The 25,791-nt window shown below is 38.7% G+C and overlaps 1 protein-coding gene across 1 annotated transcript; it reads right to left on the bottom strand.

Moving 5' to 3' along the window:
* Positions 1–9,760: 9,760 nt before the first annotated feature.
* LOC122741076 (zinc finger protein 3-like) lies at positions 9,761–25,206 on the bottom strand. The gene is made up of 4 exons (XM_043984158.1): positions 24,774–25,206; positions 15,271–15,397; positions 12,993–13,085; positions 9,761–11,598 (listed from the first exon to the last, which is right to left on the bottom strand). The coding sequence occupies exons 1-4, from the start codon at positions 24,804–24,806 to the stop codon at positions 10,979–10,981; spliced, it is 873 nt and encodes a 290-aa protein (XP_043840093.1). The 5' UTR covers positions 24,807–25,206; the 3' UTR covers positions 9,761–10,978.
* Between the last annotated feature and the right edge of the window lie 585 nt (positions 25,207–25,791).

The following is a 25,791-nucleotide window of genomic DNA, read 5'->3' on the forward strand; positions in this document are numbered from 1 at the left end:
CCCTCATTGCCCTGAAAGGGTGTGTGTGTGTGTGAAGAGTTACAAATAACAACTTGCCATATATAAATATAAACAATTTAACCTTACTGAATTTGGGGGGGGGGGCAGGGGAGTTGTTTCTTTTTTACCTTTTTTACCTTTTGAGTCATCTATTTGGAAGTCAATTTTTTAATTCGGTTCTGGTTTTTTAATCAGAAATGTTTGACAGTCCTTTATTTTGCTAAATATCCATTCTCCCCAAGAAAAATTATATTCAATTCTGCTGGGTAGGTGATTCTTGGTTGTAAACCTAACTCCTTTGCCTTCCAGCATATTGTATTCCAAGTCCTCCAGTTTTTTAGTGTGGAAAGTGCCAAATCCTTTGTAATCCTGATTGTAGCACCATGATACTTGAATTTCTTTTTTCTGGCTGCTTGCAATACTTTCTCCTTGATTTGTGAATTCTGAAATCTGGCTATGATGTTCCTGGAAGTTTTCATTTGGGGATCTCTTTCAGTCAGTGACTGGTGGATTCTTTCCATTTCTATTTTGCCTTCTGGTTCTAATATACTGGCAATTTTCTTTGACAGTTTATTGAACGGTATTGTCCAGGCTTTTTCTTTTTTAATCATGGCTTTCATATAGTCGAATAATTCTTATACTATCTCTCCTGGATCTATTTCCTAGGTCAGTTGTTTTTCCAATGAGAAATTTCACATTTTCTTCTATTTTTTTAAACTTTTCAAAATTTTGTTTATTGTATCATGATGTCTCATATAGAGTCATTAATTTCCGCTTATTGTATTCTAATTTTAAGGATTATTTTCTTTAGTGACCCTTTGTACTTTCTTTTCCATTTGGTTAATTCTGTTTTTTAGGGAGTTATTTTCTTTGATAAATTTTTTGGGGGGGTTTCCCATGCTAGTGACTTTTTTTCATGATTCTCTTGCATTACTTTCATTTCTTTTTCTAATTTTTCCTCTATTTCTTTAATTTGCTATTTAAAATCCTTTTTAAGATCTTCCAGGAATTCTTTTGGGGCCTGAGGCCAAATTACATTTTCCTTTGAAGCTTCACCTGTAGTCATTTTGGTACTATTGTCCTCCTCCCAGTTTATGCCTTGATCCTCTCTATGACCATAGTAACTGTCAAGCTTTTCTTTGTTTTTCTTGCTCCCTTTTTTGCCTGTGTGTGTGTGTGTGTGTGTGTGTGTGTGAGAGAGAGACAGACAGACAGACAGACAGACAGACAGACAGACAGACAGACAGACAGACAGTTGAAGGTTTGGGCCCTCTACTGCTGGGTTGTTTCTTTTGGTAGCACAAGGGGTGGATCTCAGTGCAGGAACTCGGGGCAGGGCTTCACTACTGGTCAGCAGTGGAGTCAGGTCCTCCTCAGTGGCCCATGCTGGGTGTGGGGCCTTGCTATGCTGGCCCAGACTGGTCACTTGCCTAGGGGGCCACTGGTTTGCAGGAGGGTGGGGCCTCACTAGTGGATTGTCCCAGGCCTAGAGCCCCACTTCAGCTGCTGCTGCTGCCACTGTTGCTGCTATTGGACCTCCCTCACCTTCCACCCAAGTAAGACAGGCCTTTCCTGCCAATCTGGTAAGCTGCTTTCCTGCTCCTGGAACAACTCAGAGGCAGTTATTTAGTTGTGTGGATGGGACATCTGGGAGGGTTTTAGAGGGTTCCTTCTTACTCTGCCATCTTGGTCCTGGAAGTCCTATTATTACAATATTCCTGTAACTATACACAAGGATCTCCCCATTCTGCTCACTTCACTGCCTCAATTCATATAGGTGTCCCTAAGTTCTTTTGAAACCATCCCCCTCATCATTTCTCATAGTACCAGAGTGTTTCCATCACAATTATATGTCACAACTTGTTCAGCCATTTCCCAACGGATGAGCATCCCCCCCAATTTCCAATTATTTACCACCACAAAGAGTCACTATAAATATTTGTGTACATAGAGGTTGTATTCCGTTAATCTTTTTTTTTTTTTTTTTTTTTTTTTTTAGTGAGGCAATTGGGGTTAAATGACTTGCCCAGGGTCACACAGCTAGTAAGTGTTAAGTGTCTGAGGCCGGATTTGAACTCAGGTACTCCTGACTCCAGGGCCGGTGCTCTATCCACTTCGCCATCTAGCTGCCCCCCGTTAATCTCTTTCAGTGCAGACCTAGTAGTGGCAGTGCTGGGTCAAAGGGTACGCACAGTTTTATAGCCCTTTGGGAACAGTTCCAAATTGGTCTCCAGAACACTTGGACCATGAACAACTCCGCCAAAAGGGCATCAGTGTCCCTATTTTTCACATCATCTCTAGAATTTGTTACTTTCTTTTTCTGTCATGGTAGACAATCTGATAGGTATGAGGTGGATCCTCAGCTGTTTTAATTTGCATATCTCTAATCAATAGTAATTTAGCACATTTTTTCATATGACAATTGATAGCTTTGATTTCTTCTGAAAACTTCCTGTTCAATGGGATTTTCATTGGGGTCAAGGGAATCTTATTCACCCTTCTATGTCATTAATTAGATGAGGAAACATTTGGCTACCTTAAGAGTTACAGTTACTCCTACCACTTACCTGCCTACATTTTTCACTTTCAATTATTGTACATTAGAAAAACTAAGAATGGTCATTTAACAATATCACCCAAAACAAATGAACTACAGGGTGCTGGGCAGCTCTGATTTGACATGGCCACCACTCCTTAAAGGGCTCACTGGCTTCTGTTCTAACTGTATCGTCTTCCTTTGTTCCTCCACCTGATTCCTCTTTAACTATTGATTGAGATCTAACTACTTTCACACAAGGACTGGCTGCTGCTTGTTTTTTTTTTTTCTCTAACCCAGTCTGGAAATACAATACCCTTACAACTCTATCTTTTTACACCAAAAATTGCCCAATATGAAGAGAGAGAGATAAATAAAAGAGGAAACCTAAGTAGAAAACTCAGGCAATCTTGGTCACTGCCCAAATAACTCCAGTTCCTTTTTGAGCCTTACCACAAAACCTCAGGGAATGGACATGCTTTTATTGCCTCAAGAAAGGGGGGGGGGTGCATTTTAGCAGAGACTGAAGAAAGGAAAAAAAGGGACTTACTCCAACATAATAATAAAAATGGAATGTTAGGAAGTTTTTGTTGTTGTTGTTGTGTTGGTTTTTGGGGGGTTTTTTTTGCGGGGCAGTGGGGGTTAAGTGACTTGCCCAGGGTCACACAGCTAGCAAGTGTCAAGTGTCTGAGGTCAGATTTGAACTCAGGTACTCCTGAATCCAGGACTGACGGCTTATCCACTGCACCATCTAGCTGCCTCGGGAAGTTCTAAACAGAAATTTACAGCATGAGATCATAGGGGTTTCTGTCATGTCTGTACTTTGTGCTAGTCTATGCTGGCATGTGCTTCTTGGTTCAGTTTTTCCTCCAAGTTAGCAATGAGCTGTTCCACTTAGAGAAGCAGTCTAATCTGTTAACATTGTCTTCTAGTAGTTGTCTTGCTTTGGGACCACTGCATTTTTGCAAATATTAAGCTTGGAGAGAATAAGTCTATGATCAGTCCAGCCCTTTGCAAAACACATCACCTTTGTCATTCTTATATCCTGTCTGTTTCTTCTCCTTACAGTGACATAACCTATTAAATGCCAAAGTTTGCTAGGAGGGTACATCCAGAAACTTTTATTGCATTTAGATAAATGGAAAACAGTGTTGGTAATGAGGTCACGATCTACACAAGTCTTCATCACTAGGTGACTGTTGTTGTTTCTGACTCCATTCTTCCCAAGGACTCCCTGCCATGTCTGGTACTCTATTACTACTCTTTCATTAAAGTTACCCAGAATTACAAGCTTGTCCTCTATTAGCACAAGGATGATAATGGTCTGCAGGAGTTGATAAAACTTTCCTTTGACCTCATCAGGGTTTGTCGTGGTGTGAGCATAGGCACATCGATGGTGGTGTGGTGCTTTCCTGCAAGTGGCAATCACATTATCATGAGTCTGTCATTTACTCCTTTTGGTAGCCATCTTGTTGACTAGATTAGTTTTGATGGCAAAACCTACTGCAGCTTCACAGCACTCCTCTTCACTGTGGCCACTGTAGAAAAACGTATATCCAGCTCTGACTTATTTCACTCAGGGCTGTTATTTGGATGTGATCCCTGCAAAGTTCTCTCACAACAAGAACTGTTCTTCTTTCAGGTATACTGGATTTTGTGTTATCTATAAGTGTGGACAAATTCCATATACCAATGGTGAGTAGAATCATCTTTGCAAAAATGTTTGTACATTTTTTGTGTGTATCAAAAGATACACACAAAAAGTGCAAGGCAGAATCTCTGTCTTGGTAAGCAAGCCAGACTTGGATGAAGCAGACAGTTTTTAGGGCACCTTTTCTAGCCCTTTTCTCACATCAGGAGGTGAATGCAATACTTAAAAAAAACAATGCTCAGGGGGCAGCTGGGTGGCGAAATGGATAGAGAAATGGCCCTGGAGTCAGGAGGACCTGAGTTCAGATCCGACCTGACACTTGACACTTACTAGCTGTGTGACCCTGGGCAAGTCACTTAACCCCAATTGCCTCACCAAAAAAAAAAAAAAATTAATTAAAAAAACAAAACACAAAAACCAATGCTAAGACACCCAAAGGAATGTCAAATCCCACTGCTGCTTCAATCCAGTGAGAATATGATGCTCTAGCCTAGGCCACCTGTGTGCAGAGTTATGACTATAGCTCCCAGTGCATATGCACCTGCTGCTTTGTCATTTGCCAGTCACCACAGGAATATGAGGTAAGTAACAATGGCAAAATGGCGTGAGTGATGGCTTTTAATTTGTGAAATTGGATTTAAGTGAGGCAGAGTTGCTGCTAGTGGTCAGCCCCACTCTTTCTTCCAGTCATCAGAGTCCATTAGCAAGATAAAAGTCAAGACAACTAGAGATGGCTCAGGATGCAGTGGTCACCTCAATGTCTTCAATGTCTAACCAAGGTCTAAGCTCTTTATAGCACCTGCTTCAGCCACCTTCACGGCTGTTTGGACATATCCTTCTCATCTGTTCATTGCCCTGGGGGAAATCTTCATATGCTTGAAGGAAACAGCCCCTAACTCAAGGGTTTGAGGCGCCTTGATTACCCTCAACCTGGTTTAAACCCATCTGCAAAAATGACTTATGGGGGTATGGCCACTGTGCGTGCTACAGTTTCTTGGATCCACAGGTGAGAATTGGGTGAATCAGGTAGACATGAAAGTTGGAAAGCAGCCCTGAAAAGAACTTGGCATGCCCTCACACCAAAGATACTAGTCTTCCCTAAACACATCCTATATTCTAAGCTACTAGGATACAAAGGCACTTGAGTATTGTATTTCCTTGAATACAAGTAAATTTTTCTTTTTCCATGTGCCATTGTCTCTCTAAGTCCAGCTTAATCATCCCAAGTAGGTACTTAGTTTCTCAAACAATATTAAATCAATCAGGTGGGACCCCTGGGCATCTGCCAAATTCCATTATTTTATCACATCCTGAAGGCCCTTCCGCATTCATTACATTCATAAGGTTTCTCTCCAACATGAATTCTTTCACATTTACTAAGATCTGAGTTGTGACAAAAGGCCTTCCCACATTCATAATGTCTCTCTCCAGTATGAATGCTCTGACCCCAAGTAAGTTCTAAAGTGAAAAGGAAGGCCTTCCTACATACAGTACATTCATAAGATTTTTCTCTAGTACGAATTCTTCAACATCATATCAGTTTCAAATTGTGATGGAAAGCCTTTCCACACTCCTTACATTCCTAATCTCTCCAGTATGAATTCTGTGATGGACAATAAGATGTGCCTTCCCATAATCACTATATTCCTAAGGTTTCTATCCAGTATGAATTCTCTGATGCTGAATAAGATCTGAGTTGCAATGTAAGTCCTTTGCACACTCCTTACATTACTGAGAAATCTATGAATTTTCTGATGGACATAACCTTGTTTTCTGTCTAAAACCCTTCCCACATTCATAAGGTTTTTCTCTAGTATGAATTTTCTGACACAGAGTAAGATGTGCCTTCCTCCTGAAAGACTTCCCATCCTCCCTACATTCATATGGTTTCTCTCCAGCATAAATCCTTTGGTTCTGACTAAGATGTAAGTTGTGATGTGAGAAGACTGAATAGATCTGATATAATTTTCTTATTGATCCTATTTACAATTTATTGCTTTTGTCCTGTAAGTGCTTATGTCATGATTCTCTGTCTCTGAACTTAGTTCAGAATTAAGCTGGCTTGCAATGTTTAAATTTAGAAATCCAGCTCTCCTGCTAGTCACTGATCTGTACTTGTCTCAAGGAATTAGCTGCCTTCGGAGAATGCATGTGAACACAAGGGAGTCTAGTATTTTATGCACCAAGCTATCCTTCAGGGATGTCTGGTTTGCTCAAGCTATCCTTCAGGGATGTCTGGTTTGCTCTCCGAAGTCCAAGCCACTATCTTGCACCTGGACTCAAATAATTAGCACTCCTTAGTCTCAGAAAGCAGGGAGATTGTGGCTAGCCCTTGTTATAAAACTTCCAACCAGTCATGTTACTGCCCATGCTTCACTGTTTTTCTCAATTCCATGTCATCTACCTGTTCTGTTCTTTGGTTTGTACTTTCCAAAACCTTTAAAAGGGGAACTGTCCTTTTGCTGCAGATGTTTGGCATAAATGGAGGTAAGCCACTGACCCATTTATTGACAGGTAACATGCCCCTGTTAATAAAAATCATCTTGTTCAAAGAATTGCCTGTTTACCTTCTTGTTAAATTTCATATATGACAGTTGGTGGCAGCAATGGGATAGTGGGAGAATATTATTACCAGGGGCCCCCTGCTAAGAGATCATGGGTTGACCTTTCTAAGGTTGATTCAGCATCCAGAAGTTACCTCAAAATTCATGGACCACCTTCAAGTCATGTCAGTCACTAGACTTGAATGCTACCAGCCAATTAGCTTGGAGCTGTGTGCGGGGACCACCCCTCTTCCTGTCCAGCCAGAAGCTTGTGCTGGAAGAGACACAGGAACTTCCTTTTGGTTGCCTGGGTCGGCTAGGTGGAGGCAGCTTTTTCTCTCTCTCTCCCACTTAGATCTTAGCTAGGCTTTCCTATTCTTTCAGAGACACGTGTTCCCTCTTTGCCAACCTCTAATATACTTTAATAAATGCTTAATGCCTAAACTGTTGCTTAAGCTTCTAATGCTAAAAGGGGAAGGGTGATGGACAAGTACAAGTAGCTCCAGCACTAAATGAAGCAGCTGGGCCAAAGTCGACAGGAAGTTCAGCTATGAATGTGTCTGGTAATGAAAGGAAAGGTCAGTGCTGTAAAGATCAGTATTGCATAGGAACCTGGAATGTAAGATCTATGTACCAAGATGGATGTGGTCAAACAGGGGATAGAAAAATTAAATATCCAACATGCTGGGTGTCAGTGACCTCAAGTGGACAGGAATTGAGTGAATTTAATTTTGGTGATCACTGCATATACTGCAGTGGGTAGTGTATGTATGCATGTATGTATATCTGTGCATGTTATACACATATATATCAGTTCTGTTTCATATGTATTAATTCTATATTGATTAGTTCTATGAAAACCTACATCTCTTAGAAATAACATTGATAAAAATGTCACATTTCTAAAAGAGATTGGAATACTAAAGTAGGAAATCAAAAGATAATTAGAATAACAGACAAGTTTGGCCTTGGAGTACAAAATGAAGCAGGGCAGAGACTAATAAGAGTTTTGTCAAAATAACTCACTAATTATACCAAATGCTTTTTTCTCAATCCAAAAGGCAATATCACCAGATGGTCAAGATAGAAATCAAACTGATTATATAATTTTCAGCCAAAAGTAGAAAATAGTCAGTTAAAAAAAGACCTGGAGCTGATTATAGCTCAGATCATGAGCTTCTTATTAAAAAATTCAGACTCAAATTGAAGAAAATAATCAGACCACAGAGGTGTGACCTAAATAACATCCCTTATGAAGAGGCAAGAATGAACAGATTCAACAGATTAAATCTTGTATTTATGTTTAAGGTACAGTCAAATATTTCAAAATGTTATGAGATTAAACAATGGTGTAATAATTTTAGGGCCAAAACAGTAATCTATTATTTAGTCAGATTAAGTCAGGAGCATTTTGTTTTTAAAGAAAAGAACTTCAGGGCAATCAGTTATCTTTGTGTCCAGTAACATGGACTATCTTGCATTACCTCAAAGGGAAAGTGAATTTTACTTAGGATTATTACTTAATTTGGGATTAACATGTGTGTGTGGATATGGGGCATGTTCTCAAGTGTGAATATGTTTTACTATACACAATTCATTTGATGAGCACTTTGTAATATACAATTTGGAATTAGTATATTTACACATCCCATCCCTGGACTTTTTGCTACAAATAGAGCACAATTTGCAAGTTTTAGGTAAATTCATTTGTGTACTAGAGGCCATCTATACGGTTTAGATTTTTATCAGTGTACACCTCCTGGGGGAATGGGGGAGGATGAATTTGAATTAATGAGTTCTAAAAGGGGAAAAAAATTGAATAGAAAAATTTGAAGTTTTAATTAATTTTTGCAGTAAAAAAATTGAGCAAAAATTTTGAGAAAGCAACAAGATCTTATATTTAAGTAATTTAGAAGGTTGTAAGAATTCTGCTTTCTATAACATTTGATATATTTAGTTTTTGATTTTTCAGTTTGTCTTTGAATTTCTTAAATATGTCAATGTAGCAATTTGCTAACTTACACAGTAGGAAGTTAAATGATAGTGGAGTCAATGCAAATTTAGGAAAGCACTCTTAGTCCTAGTTTATATGTCTACTTTGGTAAATATTAACTCTTTAAACAAAAGGACTCATTTTCTTTTTTCTTTTTTTTATTGAGGCAATTGGGGTTAAGTGACTTTCCCAGGGTCACACAGCTCATGAGTGTTAAGTGTCTGAGGCTGGATTTGAACTCAGTTACTCCTGAGTCCAGGGATAATTAAGAATTGAAATTCTCTGAAATCTCAAGTAAACTATGGGTTCTTAATGCTATCATAGCCACAAGGTGGAGAAGTGGTCATTGGAGAAGTAATAATTAAGAGAGCTTAGTAAACTCTATTGAAATGTTTTGTAAAAGATTTTAGCAAGAAAATCTTAGAATCTACAAGTGATAGTGAACCAGAGAAGCAAGTATGTTGAAGAGGAGCCTTCTTCAGAGCTACCCTGAGAATGAGACCTTTTCTAGAATGTTCTAGACAATATGTTTCCACAGAACCAGACAGCTATATGGGACCTCTAGGATCCAAGATGAAATGTGCTAATAAGACAGACATTGAGAGTGAGTTATTATGATGGAATACTACAGTGCTATGAGAAATGATGAGCAGGTTGATTGTAGAAAAGCATGGAAAGAATTGAATAAAATAATGAAGAGCCAAACCAAGAGAATAATGGACATGGTATGGTAACAGCAATATTGTTCAAGGAATAACTGTGAACAACAAAGCTATTTTGAGTGTTATAAATATTCAAACCAATTACCAAGAACCTACGAAGAAAGATGTTATCCATCTCCAGAGAAAGAAATGATAAATAAAAGTAAACCAACTAATTTTTACAGACACACACACACACACACACACACACACACACACACACTTGTGTGTGTGGGGGTGTGGGGGTGTATAATAGCATTCTCTAGTATGAGGTGAGAGGGGAGGGAGAAAGGAGACAGTTTAGAACTTAAAAAAATAAATTTAATTTAAAAAAGAGAGAAGGTTAGTGGGATACAAAATTCAATATTAAAGTTGTAGATCATTACTATATTACTTTGGCTTTTTTTACACAGTATGTTTGCTGAGTTTTCTTAGTTGCCTTGAGACATGAAAATCTCCCTTCTAAATTCAGTGGTTTTAGGTATTCTTACACTGGCTTGTATTATGATTAATCAGTATTGTTATTCTTTTTCAACTTTGATAAGTTACTGTGTTAAAGCCTGTTCTGAAATCCAATGGAAACATTTGTGTTGGTATGTCCTACTGTTAATGACTTAAAAATCTTATAGGATTGGGGCAGCTAGGTGGTACAGTGGATAAACAACTGGCCCTGGATTCAGGAAGACCTGAGTTCAAATCAGACCTCAGACATTTGACACTTACTAACTGTGTGACCCTGGGCAAGTCACTTAACCCTCATTGCCCTGCCCCCCCAAAAAAAAAACCTTATAGGATTAACTTATAGATAAGTGAACTATGAGAGATAGCTATCTCTCATTGATCAAAGACGGAATTGAGAAGATTGACTTGATCCTGTCTCATTTTTTTATTGATCCTATTTGCAATATATTGCTTTCATCCTGTAAGTGCTTAAGTCATGGTTCTCTGTCTCTGAACTTAGTTCAGAATCCAGCTGGCCTGTAATGAGCTAAGTTTAGAAATGCAGCTCTCCTGCTGATCTTTTCTTGCCTGAAGGAGTTAACTCACCTTTGGGAAAGGATGTGAACACACAAGAGTCAGATAGTGTCTTGACACCATCCAGCTAACCTTCAAGGATGTCTGGTTCGCTGTCCTGTGTCTGTGCCACTATCTTGCACATGGACTCAAGTAATATACCCTCCTGAAACTCAGGAGAGGAGGAAGGTCATTGCTAGCCCCCATTACCAAACTATTCTTAATCCCATGATGTCATCTACCCTCTTCTGTACTCCTCAAAACCTTTAAGAAGGGAACTATCTTTTTGCTTCTGCTCTTTGGCACAAAGGGAGGCAAACTATCGACTGATTTATTGACAGGAAGCATGGCCCTGTTAACAAATATTATCTAGCTTGGGGAATTGCTTCACTTTACCTTCTTAAATTTCACCCTTGACAGATGTCAGGCCTTCCCACACTCCTTAGATTCATGTGGAATCTCTCCGGTATGAATTCTGCGATGGATATAAAGTAGTATCCTCTCTCTAAAGGCCTTCCCATATGCATTATTACTACACTGTTAAGGTTTCTCTCCAGAATGAATTATTTGATGCCGAGCAAGATGTGTCTTCAGTTTGAAGGTCTGCTCACATTCACTACATTTAAAAGGTCTCTCTCTAGTATGAATGCTCTGGTGTTGAGTAAGATGTATCTTCTGTTTGAAGGTCTTCCCACATTCCTTACATTCATAAGGTCTCTCTCCAGTGTGAATTCTTTGATGTACAATAAGATCTGAGTTGTAATGGCAAACCTTCCCACACTCCTTACATTTATAAAGAATCTCTCCAGTATGAATTCTCTGGTGCACAGTAAGATATTCCTTCCTCCTAAATGCATTCCCACATTCATTACATTCATAAGGTTTCTCTCCAGTATGAATTCTCTGATGCACAGTGAGTTGTGACTTCCTCCTGAAGGCCTTCCCACATTCACTACATTCATAAGGTTTCTCTCCAGTATGAATTCTCTGATGTTTAATAAGATCGGAGTTCCGGGAGAAAGCTTTCCCACACTCCTTACACTCATAAAGAATCTTTCCAGTATGAATACGCTGATGCACAGTAAGCTGTGTCTTATTCCTGAAGGCCTTCCCACATTCACTACATTCATAAGATTTCTCTCCAGTAAATTCTTTGCTTCCTGAAAGAAGAACAAAGAGCTGATTAGCCCTGCCTTTTCTTTCCTTTCCCAAGGCTCCTACTTACCCAAAAGGTTTTAGAGCTGTTCTCTTGCCTTCTCAGTGTACCTGTTATATGAAAGTATGATGACTCGACCTTAACATATGTAAATAAATTGGCTTGGAATGAAATTACCTGGAAGATGAATCAGTCCTTACTCTACTGTAAATGTTTGACATTTGAATGGAATAAGGAAAGGAAAGACTATCCATAAAAAGTAGATAACTTTGAGAGCTCCCAAATGTGTCCTTATCATCTGAGGTGAAAATAGGAAGGAAAAAACTGAACATAAAGAAAATGGAGGATCACTGAGTTTAGAGTGAGGAGGAGATAGAAACATAAAGTAAACAGAATAAAGAAGATATTTGAGGAAAAGGGAACCTATCAGACAATCGTTGCCATAAACTTCTGCTAAATATGTAACATCTACATAGTAAGGAACTGATTCAAAATTCTAAGGGTAAGATCCAATTCCAAAAAGGTAAATGATTGAGACACACAGGTATTTTATAAAAAGGAATTAATAATACCTGAAACATTACTCAAAGTCTGATAATTAAGGAACTAAAAATGAAAATAATTTAGAGATATCACCAAATAGCAATCAGATTAGCAAAGACACTTTAAAATAACAAAATTTTGGCAGTTATGTTGAAAGGTATTTATGAAGCTGTTGTTGCCATTTTTCTGAAAAGCATCACAGCCATTTATAGTCACAAAACTTCAAATGCTTTCATTTAATGGTTCCATGATTAAGTCTACATTCTCAAAATGTTATTGAGAGCAAAGAAAGATCTCTCCCAAAAAAATTTTCACAGCAGCTTTTTGTGATGTAGCAAAATGCTGAAAACCAATAGGTCCAGTGATAGGATTATAGCCTCTCACATGAATATAATATTATGCCTTTATGAACATAATTTCAAAGCATAAAAAGAGAATAACAAAATCAAAGACTGAAGAAAGGCAAATTGGTTTATGATTAAATATTTTAAAAGAAAGAAGCAAAGAAACCTTATCATTAAAAGAACACAAAAGAAAACATTAGACAATGACAGAGAAACAAAAAGAGCATATTGTTAATATTTAAGTAATGTGCTTATTTTAAAAGGGAAGATGAATTGATGGAAGTGAGGCAGGAGAATGCCTAGTTAAGATAATCTTCAAGGAATAGAAGAGAAATGTGACTCCTGTATTGAGGCAACAATGTTCTTTGAGAATAGAGGTATATGTGAATAAAGATATGCATAAAAAAAGTAACTACTTGAGTTAAAATATAAATTTTAAGTCATAACTCTTTCACAGGCCAACAGAGCTGTATTTTGCAATGACCCATCAGCTTTGTTTTTATGTAGTCACCTGGACAAATGCTTCTTATAATTGGCTCTGGCAACCAAGAGGCTTCCTTTCTTTCCAACTGGTAGATCACATCTGGTTTGGAAAGTGCAAAACCTGTTTATTGAAAAGGAAAAAGGGTTAACAGTAATCTCAGAATTTTATCATAGAACAGACAGATGAAATACTTCTCACAACTATTAGTAGAAGGGGGGAAATAGGAATGCAGAGTGCATCTTATACCATCAAGGGCGCTGTTTATGTTAGTTAATTCTCTCAGATTATTTTTTTCAACCAAGGAGGATTCAATGGACTGATTGGAGGGAGAGTTAGGGAGTTTTTTTTTTTTAAATGAAGGGGGAAGAAAAGAAATCACATTTATTACAGAGCACCCTTACAAATTAATAAAAAAAAATTCAAAACTAGTTCAGGTTCTCTTTGGGAGGAAAAAAGCAGATATGCTGGGATAATTCCAAGATGCAACAAAGGACCATGGAAGGATATTCTATATAAAGGGGGAATTGGTTACAGAATAGGACTTAATCTCTGATTTAAAGGTATGTTCTTGGGGGTGTGGGTGAGGAATATTTAAAGTTTAGAGTTCCAAATTCTCTCTCTCCTTCTCTCCCTGACGTGGTAAGCAGTCAGATATAGGTTATAAATGTGCAGTTATGTAAAATATTACCATGTCAGTCATTTTGTATAAAAAAGCTTGAATAGACTACAAGAAATTAAAGTGAAAAATAGCCTGCTTCAGTCTGTGTTCAATCCATTTCAGTTTTTTCTTTGGAGGTAGATAGTGTGCTTCCTCGTCAGTTCTTTGGAATTGTCTTGGATCATTGTATTGCTGAGAACAGTTAAGTCATTCACGGTTTTTCATCAAACAATATTGCTGTCAGGGAAGCTAGGTGGCGCAGTGGATAGAGCACTGGCCCTGGAGTCAGGAGGACCTGAGTTCAAATCTGACCTCAGACACTTAACACTTACTAGCTGTGTGACCCTGGGGAAGTCACTTAACCCCAATTGCCTCACCAAAAAAAACAAAAACAAACAATATTGCTGTCGATGTGTACAATACTCTCTTGGTTCTGGTCCTTCACTATACATCAGTTCATGTGTCTTTATAGGTTTTTCTGAAATCATCCTACTTGTCATTTCTTATAGCACAATAATATTCTATTACAGTCATATACCACAGCTTCTTTAGTCATCCCCATGTGATGGGCATTCCTTTGATCTCCAATTCTTAGCCACCACAAAAAGAGCTGACAGAAATATTTTTGTACACAAAGGTCTTTTTCTCTTTTTTGGGATGTCTTTGGAAGATAAACCTAGCAATGATATTGGCTGGATCAAAGGGTATGCAGTTTTATAGCTCTTTGGGCATAGTTCCAAATTGCTCTCCAGAATGGCTGGATCAGTTTACAACTCCATCAACAGTGAATTAGTGTCCCAGTTTTCCCACAACCCCATCACCATGCAATATTTTCCTTTTTTGTTATACCTGCCACTCTGAAAGGTGCAAGATGATATTTCAGAGTTGTTTTAATTTGCAATTCTCTGATCAATAGTAATTTAGAGCATTTTTTCCATATGACTATAGATAGCTTTGATTTCTTTGCCTGAAAACTGCCTGTTCATATACTTTGGCCATTTATCAATTAAGGAATGACTTGTATTTTTATAAATTTGCCTCACTTCTCTACATATTTAAGGAATTAGGCCTTTATCAGAGATACTTGTTTCTTTTTCTTTTCTTTTCTTTTCTTTTTTTTTGCAGGGCAATGAGGGTTAAGTGACTTATCCAGGGTCACACAGCTAGTAAGTGTGAAGTGTCTGAGGCCATATTTGAACTCAGGTCCTCTTGAATCCAGGGCCAGTACTTTATCCACTGTGCCACCTAGCTGCCCCCAAAGATACTTGTTTCAAAAATTCTTTCCCAGTTTACTGCCTTGCTTATAAATGTGTTTGTATTGGGTTTGTTTGTGTAAAACCTTTTAATTTTATATAATCAAAATTATCTATTTTATAGTTTGTATTGCTCTCTGTATTTTCTTTGGCCTAAATTCTTTCCCTGTCCATAAATATGAGAGATAAACCAAGGAAGATACATTCTTAAGGATAATAAAAAAAATCAAGATGTCAGTTTCCATTTATATTAAGCAAAGAACCTTTTCTTTGAAACAGTCTTGGCTAAAAAAGGATTAGGAATACCTTCCTTTTGTATGCCAAAGGATAACTCTTGAAATTTTGAATGTCTCTATAGTGTATATCAAGATTCCAAAGGAGCAGCTATTCTTACCCAAAGAGACCAAGTTCCTATAGTTCTCCAGTATCACGTCCCTGTACAACTTTTTCTGAGATGGGTTCAAATGTGCCCACTCCTCCTCGGTGAATTCCACAGCCACATCCTGGAATGTCACTGATTCCTGAAACACCAAAAATATTTGGGTTACCCAGGTATAACTCTAACTGTTATGAAGTTTAAATGTAAACTCCTTGCCAAGAGGGACTGTTTCATTTATTTATTTGTAATCCAGTATAAAGTTTTATGCATAGCAAGCACTTTAAGAATTTCTCTTTTCAAAGTACAAGCTCCTTGAGGGCAGGAGCTAGTAAGTGTTAAGTGTCTGAGGCCAGATTTGAACTCAGGTCTTCCTGAATCCAGGGCCAGTGCTTTATCCATGGCACCACCTAGCTGCCCCCAAACTAGGTTTTAAACATCTTTATCACTAGAATAATTTCTTTCAAGGCTTTGTTGTCTCTATACTGCTTTTTTTTTACACTGTTCTATTTTTTTTCATTAATCCTCCATTACTGGTTTTAATAATGTGTTTTATCATGATCTCTTATGCTTCAAGTCAATCAGCTATTAACAATTATAGTTGAATCTCAAATACAAGCTTTCTGAAACAGAATGCTGGTTTGTTTGTTTTTTTTAATACTCTGTTGCCTCTTACTTTCTAATTCAATTCACTTTAACAGAGAACATCTCCAAAAGGTATATCTGAATCAAGCACTTAAGTCTTAAACCCCCATTATACATTAGATAAAAAGGTATGAAATATCAGGGTACAAGGAAACAAAAAGGATGCCCAATAGGACCTAGCTTAGTGTTTTCAGGCAGAAGTGTGTAAGCCTGCCCAAGAGGCAGAGGTGTGTCAAAGGGAGTAAATTGAAGTGAGGTATTAAAGCAAGGAAAGAAAGTAGTTTTAATCTCAACTTTTTACTTTTTGAGTCACTAAGGCTCTGTTCCATTAGTCTCTGTTAATTTTTGTGAAGTGTTAAGGGATCTGAAAAAGCAGGTTAAGACACTTTCAGGAGTAAGTTTAGAAGGTGGAGTCAGAGAAAGGATTACTCCCTGAGGAAAAAAAAAAATACTGTTTTGTTCTCTTTTGGATGAAGTTCTAGCAGCAGCTTCTTACTGACAAGATCTACATGGAGCAACACAAAGATAACAAGTTCTGATGAGGGTTTTTCTTTGTCACTCCAAAGTTAGATGAAATCAGGTTTAACTTGGTCCCAAACCTAAAGTTTGAAGATTATGGTTAAATTAAATCTAGTCATCACAAAAAAAGAGAAAAATACCTATATCTACAAAAATGCTTACAACAGCTCTTTTTTATGGTGGTTAAGAATTGGAAATCCAAGGAATGCCCATCAGTTGGGGAATGGGTAAACAAGTTGTGGTATATGGTTGTGATGGAATATTACTGTGCTATAAGAAATGAAAAGGAGAGTGATTGATTTCAGAAAGGTCTGGAAAGACTTGTAAGAACTGATGTATATAGTGAAATGAATAGAACCAAAAGAACATTGTGCACAAAAACAGAATGGAGGGGGGAAGAGAAATTGGAACACAAAGTTTTTAAAAATTTGATGTTAAAATTTTGTTTTTACATATATTTTAGAAAATAAAATTCTATTAAATATAAAAAAAATACTGTTTGATGAAGCACTGTGAATGACTTAACTATTCTATGCAATACAATGATCCAAGACAATCCCAAAGGACTAATGAAAGCATACTATCCACCTGTGACTGAACACAGAGGAATGCAATTTTTCATTTTCTTTAAATTTTTTTTCTTTTATTTAGGTTTTCTTATACAAAATGATTAATGTGGTAATGTTTTACATAATGGCACATGGATAGGCTATATCTGTTTATTGCCTTGGGCAAGAGGGAAGAGAGAGAGAGGGAAGGAAGGATAAAATTTGGAACTCAGAACTTTAAATAAAAAATGTTTATTATTAAAAAATTAAAATAAACAAAAAATAAATTAAATCTAGAAAACTGTTCCCCTCCCCCTTGTAGGGGCCAAATTTAATATGGGGAGAGTTAATTGGGTGGCTCGCCTTAATATTGGGTTCAGAAAATAATGAGGGACCTCTAGGTCCAAAGTTTCCTCCCTTCCAAACTGCCTTTTTTAGTTATTTCTCCCAGGCTAATAAGAAAGGAGATTAACAGCCTCTTTTCCACAAACAAATCAGGTTTTATTAATGGGAATAAAATATGCAGCAAAGGTGAAATTAATTAAGCCAATGACAAGGGAATAGGGAAAGAGGAAAATGGATAATCTCCCTGATTCCAGCAAAGACTGTGTCAAAACCAAAACTTACTTTCAGCTCAACTAATTCAAAGAGCTAGATTGTATTAACTCACCATCAGGGGTCCATAATTTCTATGGGAGTCAGCTGTGCAGCCAGTCTCCATTCTGCTCCGAAAGTTCCTCCAAGGCCAGAGAGAGAGCCACTTCCTGTTGAAGGACCCTTTTTCTACCTTTTTTCTCCCTCCCCCAAAGGGGAGGTCCTTCAAGTTATATGGCTGAGATTGGTCCTCTGTTGATGACATAGTCCACAGCTTCTGAGGACACTCCTTCTCAGGGCTGGCCAAGTTTAAACTAGGTTTAACAGGGCAGGCCAGGTGTGGCTCAAAATCTAATCATCTTAAGTGAGTACTTAGTAGCTTCTCATTGACACCCAATTCAAACACTACTAAATCAATCAGGTCAGACCCCTGGGTCTCTGCCAAATTCTACTATTTTCCCACATTCGCCCCACCTTTTGTTTCATAAAGGAACACCGAATGTTTCCTTGATTAAACACCCCATATCTGATATCAGCAAAATGTAAGATCAGGGCTTTTATATCATAGCCTTCAAAGTAATCACTTTAGGATTTCAATGATTTGTTTTAAATGTATATTAACATTGTAAAAGTTAGGTTTTTAAAACCCTTAATAGGGGGTGGCTAGGTGGCACAGTGGATAAAGCACCGGCCCTGGATTCAGGAGTACCTGAGTTCAAATTCGGCCTCAGACACTTGACACTTACTAGCTGTGTGACCTTGGGCAAGTCACTTAACCCTCATTGCCCCGCAAAAAAAAAAAAAAACCCTTAATAGTATTTTTTTCAGTTACATGTAAAGATACTTTTCAACATTTGTTTTTATAAGATTTTGAGTTCCAAATTTTTCTCCCTCCCTTCCCACACCCCTCCCAATGCCAGCTAGCAATCTGATATGTTATGTATGTACAATCACTGAACATATTTCCACATTAGCCATGTTGTGAAAGAGTCAAACAAAAGAGAAAAACCTTGAAAAAGAAAAAAACAACAAAAAAAAGTAAAAACAGTATGGTTCAATCTGCATTCAGATCCCATAGTTCTTTTTCTAGATGTGGAGAGCATCCATCATGAGTCCTTTGGAACTGTCTTAGATCACTGAGTTGCTGAGAACAGCCAAGTCTATCACAGCTCATCATCATAACAATGTTGCTTTTACCATGTACAATGTTCTCCTGGTTCTGCTGCCTTTACTCAGCATCAGTCCACTTAAGTCTTTCCAGGTTTTTCTGAAATCTGCCAGCTCATCACTTCTTACAGCACAATAGTATTCCATTACATTCATATACCACAACTGGTTCAGCCATTCCCCAACTGATAGGCATCCCCTCAATTTCCAATTCTTTGCCACCACATAAAAGATAAGCTATAAATATTTTTGTACATGTGGGTCCTTTTGCCTTTTTTATGATCTCTTTGGGATATAAACCTAGTAGTAGTATTGCTGGATCAAAGGGTATGCATGGCCCCGTTGCCTTTTGGACATAGTTCAAAATGGCTGGATCAGTTCCTAACTCCAGCAACAATGCACTAGTGTTCCAATTTTTCCACATCTTCTCCAACATTTATTATTTTCCTTTTTTGTCATATTAGCCAATCTGCTAGGTGTGAGGTGGTTTTTATCTAATCAATAGTGATCTAGAACATTTTTTTCATATGTCAATAAATAGCCTGGATTTCTTCATCTGAAAACTGCCTGTTCACATCCCTTGACCATTTCTTAACTGAGGGATGACTTATAGTCTTATAAATTTGATTCAGTCCTCTCTATATTTTAGAAATGAGGCCTTTATCAGAAACAATGGCTATAAAAATTGTTTCTCAGCTTTCTGCTTTCCTTCTAATCTTGGCTGTACTGCTTCTGTTTGTACAAAACCCTTTTAATATAATCAAAATGATCCATTATGCATTTCATAATATTCTCTATCTCTTGTTTGGTCATAAATTCTTCTCCTTTCCATAGATCTGAGACGTAAACTGGTATAATGAAAAACTAATAAAATAAACAAGTGGTTAATTTGATTTTAAATAAAGAAAACAAATTAGCAGTATCAAAAATAAAAAGGGTGAAAGCACTGCCAATAAAGACGACATTAAAGGCATTATTAAGAGCTATTTTGCCCTATAATTTGCCAATAAAGCTTATAAGCTAGGTGAAAATGAACAATTTTTACAAAAATGTAAACTGCCCAGATTAACAAAGCAGTTAATAAAATATTTAAATAACTTTATCTTAGAAAAGTAAATTGATCCCCACTTGAAAAATGACTATGAATAGGCAGTTTTCAGATGAAGAAATTAAAGCTATCTACAGCCATATGAAAAGATGTTCTCAATTACTACTGATTAGATAAATGCAAATTAAAACTACTGAGGTACCACCTCACACCTATCCAATTGGCTAATATGATAAAAAAGGAAAAATAAATATTGGAGAAGATGTAGGAAAATTAGAACACTAACATATTGTTGGTGGAATTGTGAACTGATCCAACCATTCTGGAAAGTGTGGTAAAATAATGGAATTTGGCAGAGGCCCAGGGGTCTGACCTGATTGACTTAGTAGTGTTTGAATTGGGTGTGAATGAGAAACTACTAAGTACCCACTTAAGGTGATTAGATTTTGAACCACACCTGTCCACCCCTGTTAAACCTAGTTCAACTTGGCCAACCCTGAGGAGTGTCCTCAGAGGCTGTGGACTGCATCATCAACAGAGGACCTCCCCTTTGGGGTAGGGAGAAAGAAGTAGAAAAAGGGGCCCCAACAGGAAGTGGCTCTCTCTCTTGCCTGGGAGAAGCTTTTGGAGCAGACTGGAGACAGGCTGCACAGCTGACTCCCATAGAAATTATGGACCCCTGGTGGTGAGTTAATAAAAATACAGCTCTTTGAATTAGCTGAGCTGAAAGTGACTTTGGGTTTGAAACAGCCTTTGCTAGAGCCAAGAAGATTGTCCATTTTCCTCTTTCCCTATTCCCTTGTCCTTGACTTTATTAATTTCACATTTGCTGTGTATTTTATTCCCATTAATAAAACCTGATTTGTTTGTGGAAAAGAGGCTGTTCATCTTTTTTATTGGCCTGGGAGAAATACTAAAAAAAGCAGTTCAGAGGAGAGGAAACTTTGGATCTAGAGGTCCCTCATTATTTTCTGAACCCAATATTAAGGTGAGCCACCCAATTAACTCTCCCCATATTAAATTTGGCCCCTACAAGAGCAATTTGGAACCATGACCAAAAGGCTATAAAACTGTGCATACCTAGCAAATACTGCTACTAGGTTTATATCTCAGAGATCATAAAAAGGGGAAAAGGACACACATGTACAGAAATATTTATAGCTGCTTTTTTATGGTGGCAAACAATTGGAAATTATGGGGACGTCCACCAATTGGGGAATAGCTAAACAAGTTGTGGCATATGAATGTATTAGAATACTATTGTGCTTTAAGAAATTATTAGCAGGAAGATTTTAGAAAAACGTGTACTTATATGAACTAATGCTGAGTGAAATGAGCAGAACCAAGAGAACATTGTGCACAGTATCAACAACATTGTATGATGGGGGTGGCTAGGTGGTGCATTGGATAGAGCACCAGCCCTGGATTCAGGAGTACCTGAGTTCAAATCTGGCCTCAGACACTTGACACTTACTAGCTGTGTGACCCTGGGCAGGTCACTTAACCCCCATTGCCCCTCAAAAAAAAAAAAAAGTTAAAAAAACAAAAAACATCGTATGATGATCATCTGTGATAGACTAAGCTCTTCTCAGCAATACAATGATCTAAGACAATGCCAAAAGCCTCATGAGGGAAAATGCTCTCCACATCCAGAAAAAGAACTATGGAGTCTGAATGCAGATCAAAGCATACTATGTTCACTTTTGTTGCTGGTTTTTTTCTTGTTGTTTCTTCATTTTTGTGGGGTTTTTTTCCTTTTCTTCTGATTCTAATTTTCACTATATGCCTAATGTGGAAATATGTTTAACATGACTGTATTGTATAACACATATCAGATTGCTTGCTGGCTTCGGGAGGGGGAGGGGAGAGAAGGAGGGAGGGAGAAAAACTTTGAATCAAAATCTTATAAAAATGAATGTTGGTGGCTCAGTGGATAGAGCACCAGCCCTGGATTCAGGAGGACCTAAGTTCAAATCTGGCCTCACACCCATGACACTTACTAGCTGTGTGACCCCGGGCAACTCACTTAACCCCAAATCCCTCAACAACAACAACAACAAAAATTAAATAAAGAATGTTGAAAACTACCTCCATGTAACTGGAAAAAAATAAAATACTATTAAAGTGGAAAAAAAAAGTAAATTGAACAAGTCATAAATGAACTAACTAAGAAAAAATCCCCAGGATCTGATAGATTTCCAGTTGAATTCTATCAAACTTTTAAAGAACAATTAATTCCAATACCATATGAAAAAAAAAAGGGTAAACAGAGAAAGAAACAAAACCAACTTTACTCATGAATACTGAGGCAAAAATGTTAAAGAAAATATTAACAGGAGATTAACTGAGATATCCACATATCTATGTCTATATCTATCTGTGTGTGTGTGTGTGTGTGTGTGTATCTCAAAACTCACAAAGAGTATACATTGTAACCAGGCTGTATTTATACCAGCAATGCAAAGCTGGTTTAGTATCAGGGAAACGATAAACATAACTGACCATGTCAGTAACAAAAATAACAAAAATCATATGTTCATATCAATAGATGCAAAAAAAGCTTTTCAAAAAATGTTGAGAGGGACATATGGATATGACCCTCCACTGAGATGGAAAGTGCTCCCCCCCCCCCCTTCGGCCTAGTGATCTGATCTTAAAGTCTTAAAGCCCTTTAGAGCCCCCTATTTCTCTCTATATATTTTTTCTCTAGAGAGAGGCAATAATGGGAAGCTACTATCCCCCTTTCTAAATATAGGCATATCAACTTAAAAATTGTTTCAAAGAGTCTGCACCGAGACATTACGTAGACATGATAAATTGTTGCAGAAACAGAAAATGTTGCAAAATAATTTATCGCTGAACATTCCAGGAGAATGATTTATTGCTGAACCCAATTACCGCATTTTGCTCACATTAGATGTCTGTAAAGAGTATAAAAACTGCTTGATTTCCTAAGCCCAGTGTGTCACACCTCCTGGTTGTCCCAGTGAGTATGGTGCACCTTTCTTTCGAAAGAAAGAAAATCAATGCTTCGGCCTCCTTTCTCCTCCAGTCTCTATTACAGGGGTCAGTGGATGTACTTCCCATCCCACTCAATGTCAACAACAAAAAAATCACAAGTCCATGAGACGTGTTACAATTGGATTTATTACAAGAAAAACGGATATACATGTGGAACTCCTTATACCAAGCACAAAGAAGTTCACAATCTAGAGAGAAGCTTGAATATGAGTTACAGAAGGGGCAGGGAGGTCTCATGGGAGGAACAGTGGGCAATCCCCTCCCAAATGGGAGTGGTAAGGGAGGAAAAACAAAGCAAAAAAGGAGGGGAACAGGAATAAGATGGCAAAAGCAGCGTACTTTTCCCTTGGGAACTTCTAGATTGTGAAGATATGATGGTCTGTTCACCTACAAGGGTCCCATTGGCATAAACAGTTTATCAGTCTTTTAGACTGGTGCCTGTCTTGCAGCAGTTTGACCCTCAAGAACACACTGAATCCAGCTAAAGGTGGGAATAACAAATTATATTGGGGAGGGGTGTGGGGGGAGGCGGAATATGTGTGTTCTTCTGGATTCATTCAGGGTTTTCTGCATAGCCCAGGTCCAGTGTTTATGGAAAATATGGGAACTCAAGAAGACAAGCTTAGTTGGCTTCAGGGCAATAAATACAACACCCATTGCAACTAAAAACGTTACAAAGCATAGGAATAAATGGAGCTTTTCCTAAAATGCTAAGTGGTGTCAATCATAAACCAAGGGCAGGCATTATTTGTCATGGGGCTAAAACAGAAATCTTCCCAATGAGATCAGAGGTGAAGCAGGGATGGCCATTATCAAGACTTTTATTCATTACTGTACTAGAAATGCTGGCTACGGTAATAAGACAAGAAGAATAAGGCAACAAGGAAACAAAACTATAACACTTTGTGCATAATATGTCTATGTGGGAGAACCTTAAAAATAAGTTTGAAAACAAGCTGAAACAATGAACTTGAGCAAAGTTGCAGGAAATAAAGTAAACCTACATATTCATCAGCATTGCTATATGCTACCAACAAAGTCCAGCAGTAAGAAAAAGAAATTCCATTTATAATAACTGCAGACAGTATAAAATACTAGGGAGTCTATCTACCCAAACATAGCTAGGAACCATAGGAATATAATCACACAACACTGTAAACACAGAAAAAGACAAGTCTAAGCAACTGGAGAACTATTAATTGTTCATGGGTAAGCTAAACCCAACATAACAAAAATTACATTCTGTCTAAATTTACTTATTTGGTACCGTGCCATTCAAACTTCCAAATAATTTTTTATAGAGACAGAAAAAGTAATAAAACTCATCTGGATGGGGGGCAGCTAGGTGGGCAGTGGATAAACCACCGGCCCTGGATTCAGGAGTACCTGAGTTCAAATCCGGCCTCAGACACTTGACACTTACTAAGCTGTGTGACCCTGGGCAAGTCACTTAACCCCAATTGCCCCACAAAAAAAAAAAAAACCTCATCTGGAAAAACAAAAGGTCAAGAATACAAAGGGAATAAATGAAAAAATGTGAAGGAATAAAGCTTAATAGAAATAGATTTCGAACTCTATTAAAAGGCAGTAATCATCAAAATAATCTGGTACTGGCAAAGAAATATATTGTTGGATCAATGGAACAGATTAGGTACAAAATATAAAGAGTAAATGACCATAGTAATTCAGTGTTTGATAAAAATCCAAATTTTTGGAGAAAACTCACTATTAGCAAAACTTTCTGGGAAAACTGGAAGGCAAATAATTTGGAACTCAAAATTTAAAAATAAACGTTAAAAAAAACCAAACTAAATGTAAGATAATTTTTTTGTGGGAAGAAGATAAATAGTTGCTCTCTATATTTTTTAGCTCTATATGATTCTCTGATGGCTCCAATTTCCGGCCTTATAGCATATGAGAAAGGAACTCCCCCAGGGTCTCTGGGCTAAGACAGGTCAGGAAGGACGCCCCCCACTCACCTGTCCAGCCCGAGCCGGCAGCACCTGAGCCATCCCCTCCTCCTCGGGCTCCCTCCCACGGGGCACAGGTCCTGGGTAGCAAAGGAGGGCGTGAGCGCGGGGGTCAGGCTGGACATCCCCCGCTTCTCCACTGGGGGGGTGGGGAGTGCTGGGGGGAGAGGACCCAAAGGAAATGGCCCCTTCTCCTCGGGAGGGGCCGCTGACTTCGGGACAAACAGGACACTTTCAGGAGGAGGAGAGCCCGGAGCAGCAGCAGCATCAGGGAAGCTGCTTCCGGCTGGGCCTGGCCCCGCTGTCGGTTCCCGCGCGCCCAGTCCCTGGTCGGCTCAGGAGAGAAAACTGCCACAACAAAACAAGGAAAAGAAGGAGAAAGAGCAGGTGTAAGTGACTTCAGAGGGAAATTTCACCCTCCCTTAGAAAAGTGCTCCTGCTGTGAACAAGGCCTTCTGGGAATCGTAGTCTGGAAGCTTTGGCTACTTCTGCGCATGCCTGGAGTCGGGCCCCTCCCCCCTTGGCATGCAGTCCTGCCCAACCTTCCTGCCCCGCCCTTCCCTGCCCTTTCTGCCTTGAAGCCCCGCCCCCTGACCTGGCGCCCCGCCCCCTGCTGCTCCCCTTATCTCTTGTCTGGTCTTCATAGATCCAATGCCTACTGGCAGTCACGACTCTAGGAGTCCCAGAACTGGGGGGGAGGGGCCCTGGGGGCTCCTCTAAACCTAATCCGTCCCCGCCCTCTCCAGCCGGTCCCCTGCTTCCTACTGCAGCCAATGAGCAGCAGTCCACCAGCTCTTATTAGACGCTTCCTGTATGCAGGGACCTTCCCCAGGCCCAGGAGAAGGTCGCCAAGGGAAGCGCTGGGTCCCAGGAAGAAAACCCGCAGGTGTCAGGGAGATGTCTGTGGTGCTCGCTCCCCTCCCCGGGGCTGCCAGAGACACGTGGAGGAGATGGAGGCTGGGCGAGCCGGAGGAGCAGGACACGAGTGGGCACAGGGCAGCCAGGAGACGTCAAGGGGGCGCCGGCC

Source organism: Dromiciops gliroides, chromosome 2, assembly GCF_019393635.1.
Source record: "Dromiciops gliroides isolate mDroGli1 chromosome 2, mDroGli1.pri, whole genome shotgun sequence".
NCBI classification, from domain to species: domain Eukaryota; kingdom Metazoa; phylum Chordata; class Mammalia; order Microbiotheria; family Microbiotheriidae; genus Dromiciops; species Dromiciops gliroides.

Coding starts and splice junctions, on each gene's coding strand:
- LOC122741076 (XM_043984158.1), bottom strand. CDS start 24,806: ATGGCTCAGGTGCTGCCGGCTCGGGCTGGACAG. Junction 15,398..24,773: donor TGCCGGCTCGGGCTGGACAG/GTGAGTGGGGGG, acceptor TTGGTGTTTCAG/GAATCAGTGACATTCCAGGA. Junction 13,086..15,270: donor TAGGAACTTGGTCTCTTTGG/GTAAGAATAGCT, acceptor TTCAATAAACAG/GTTTTGCACTTTCCAAACCA.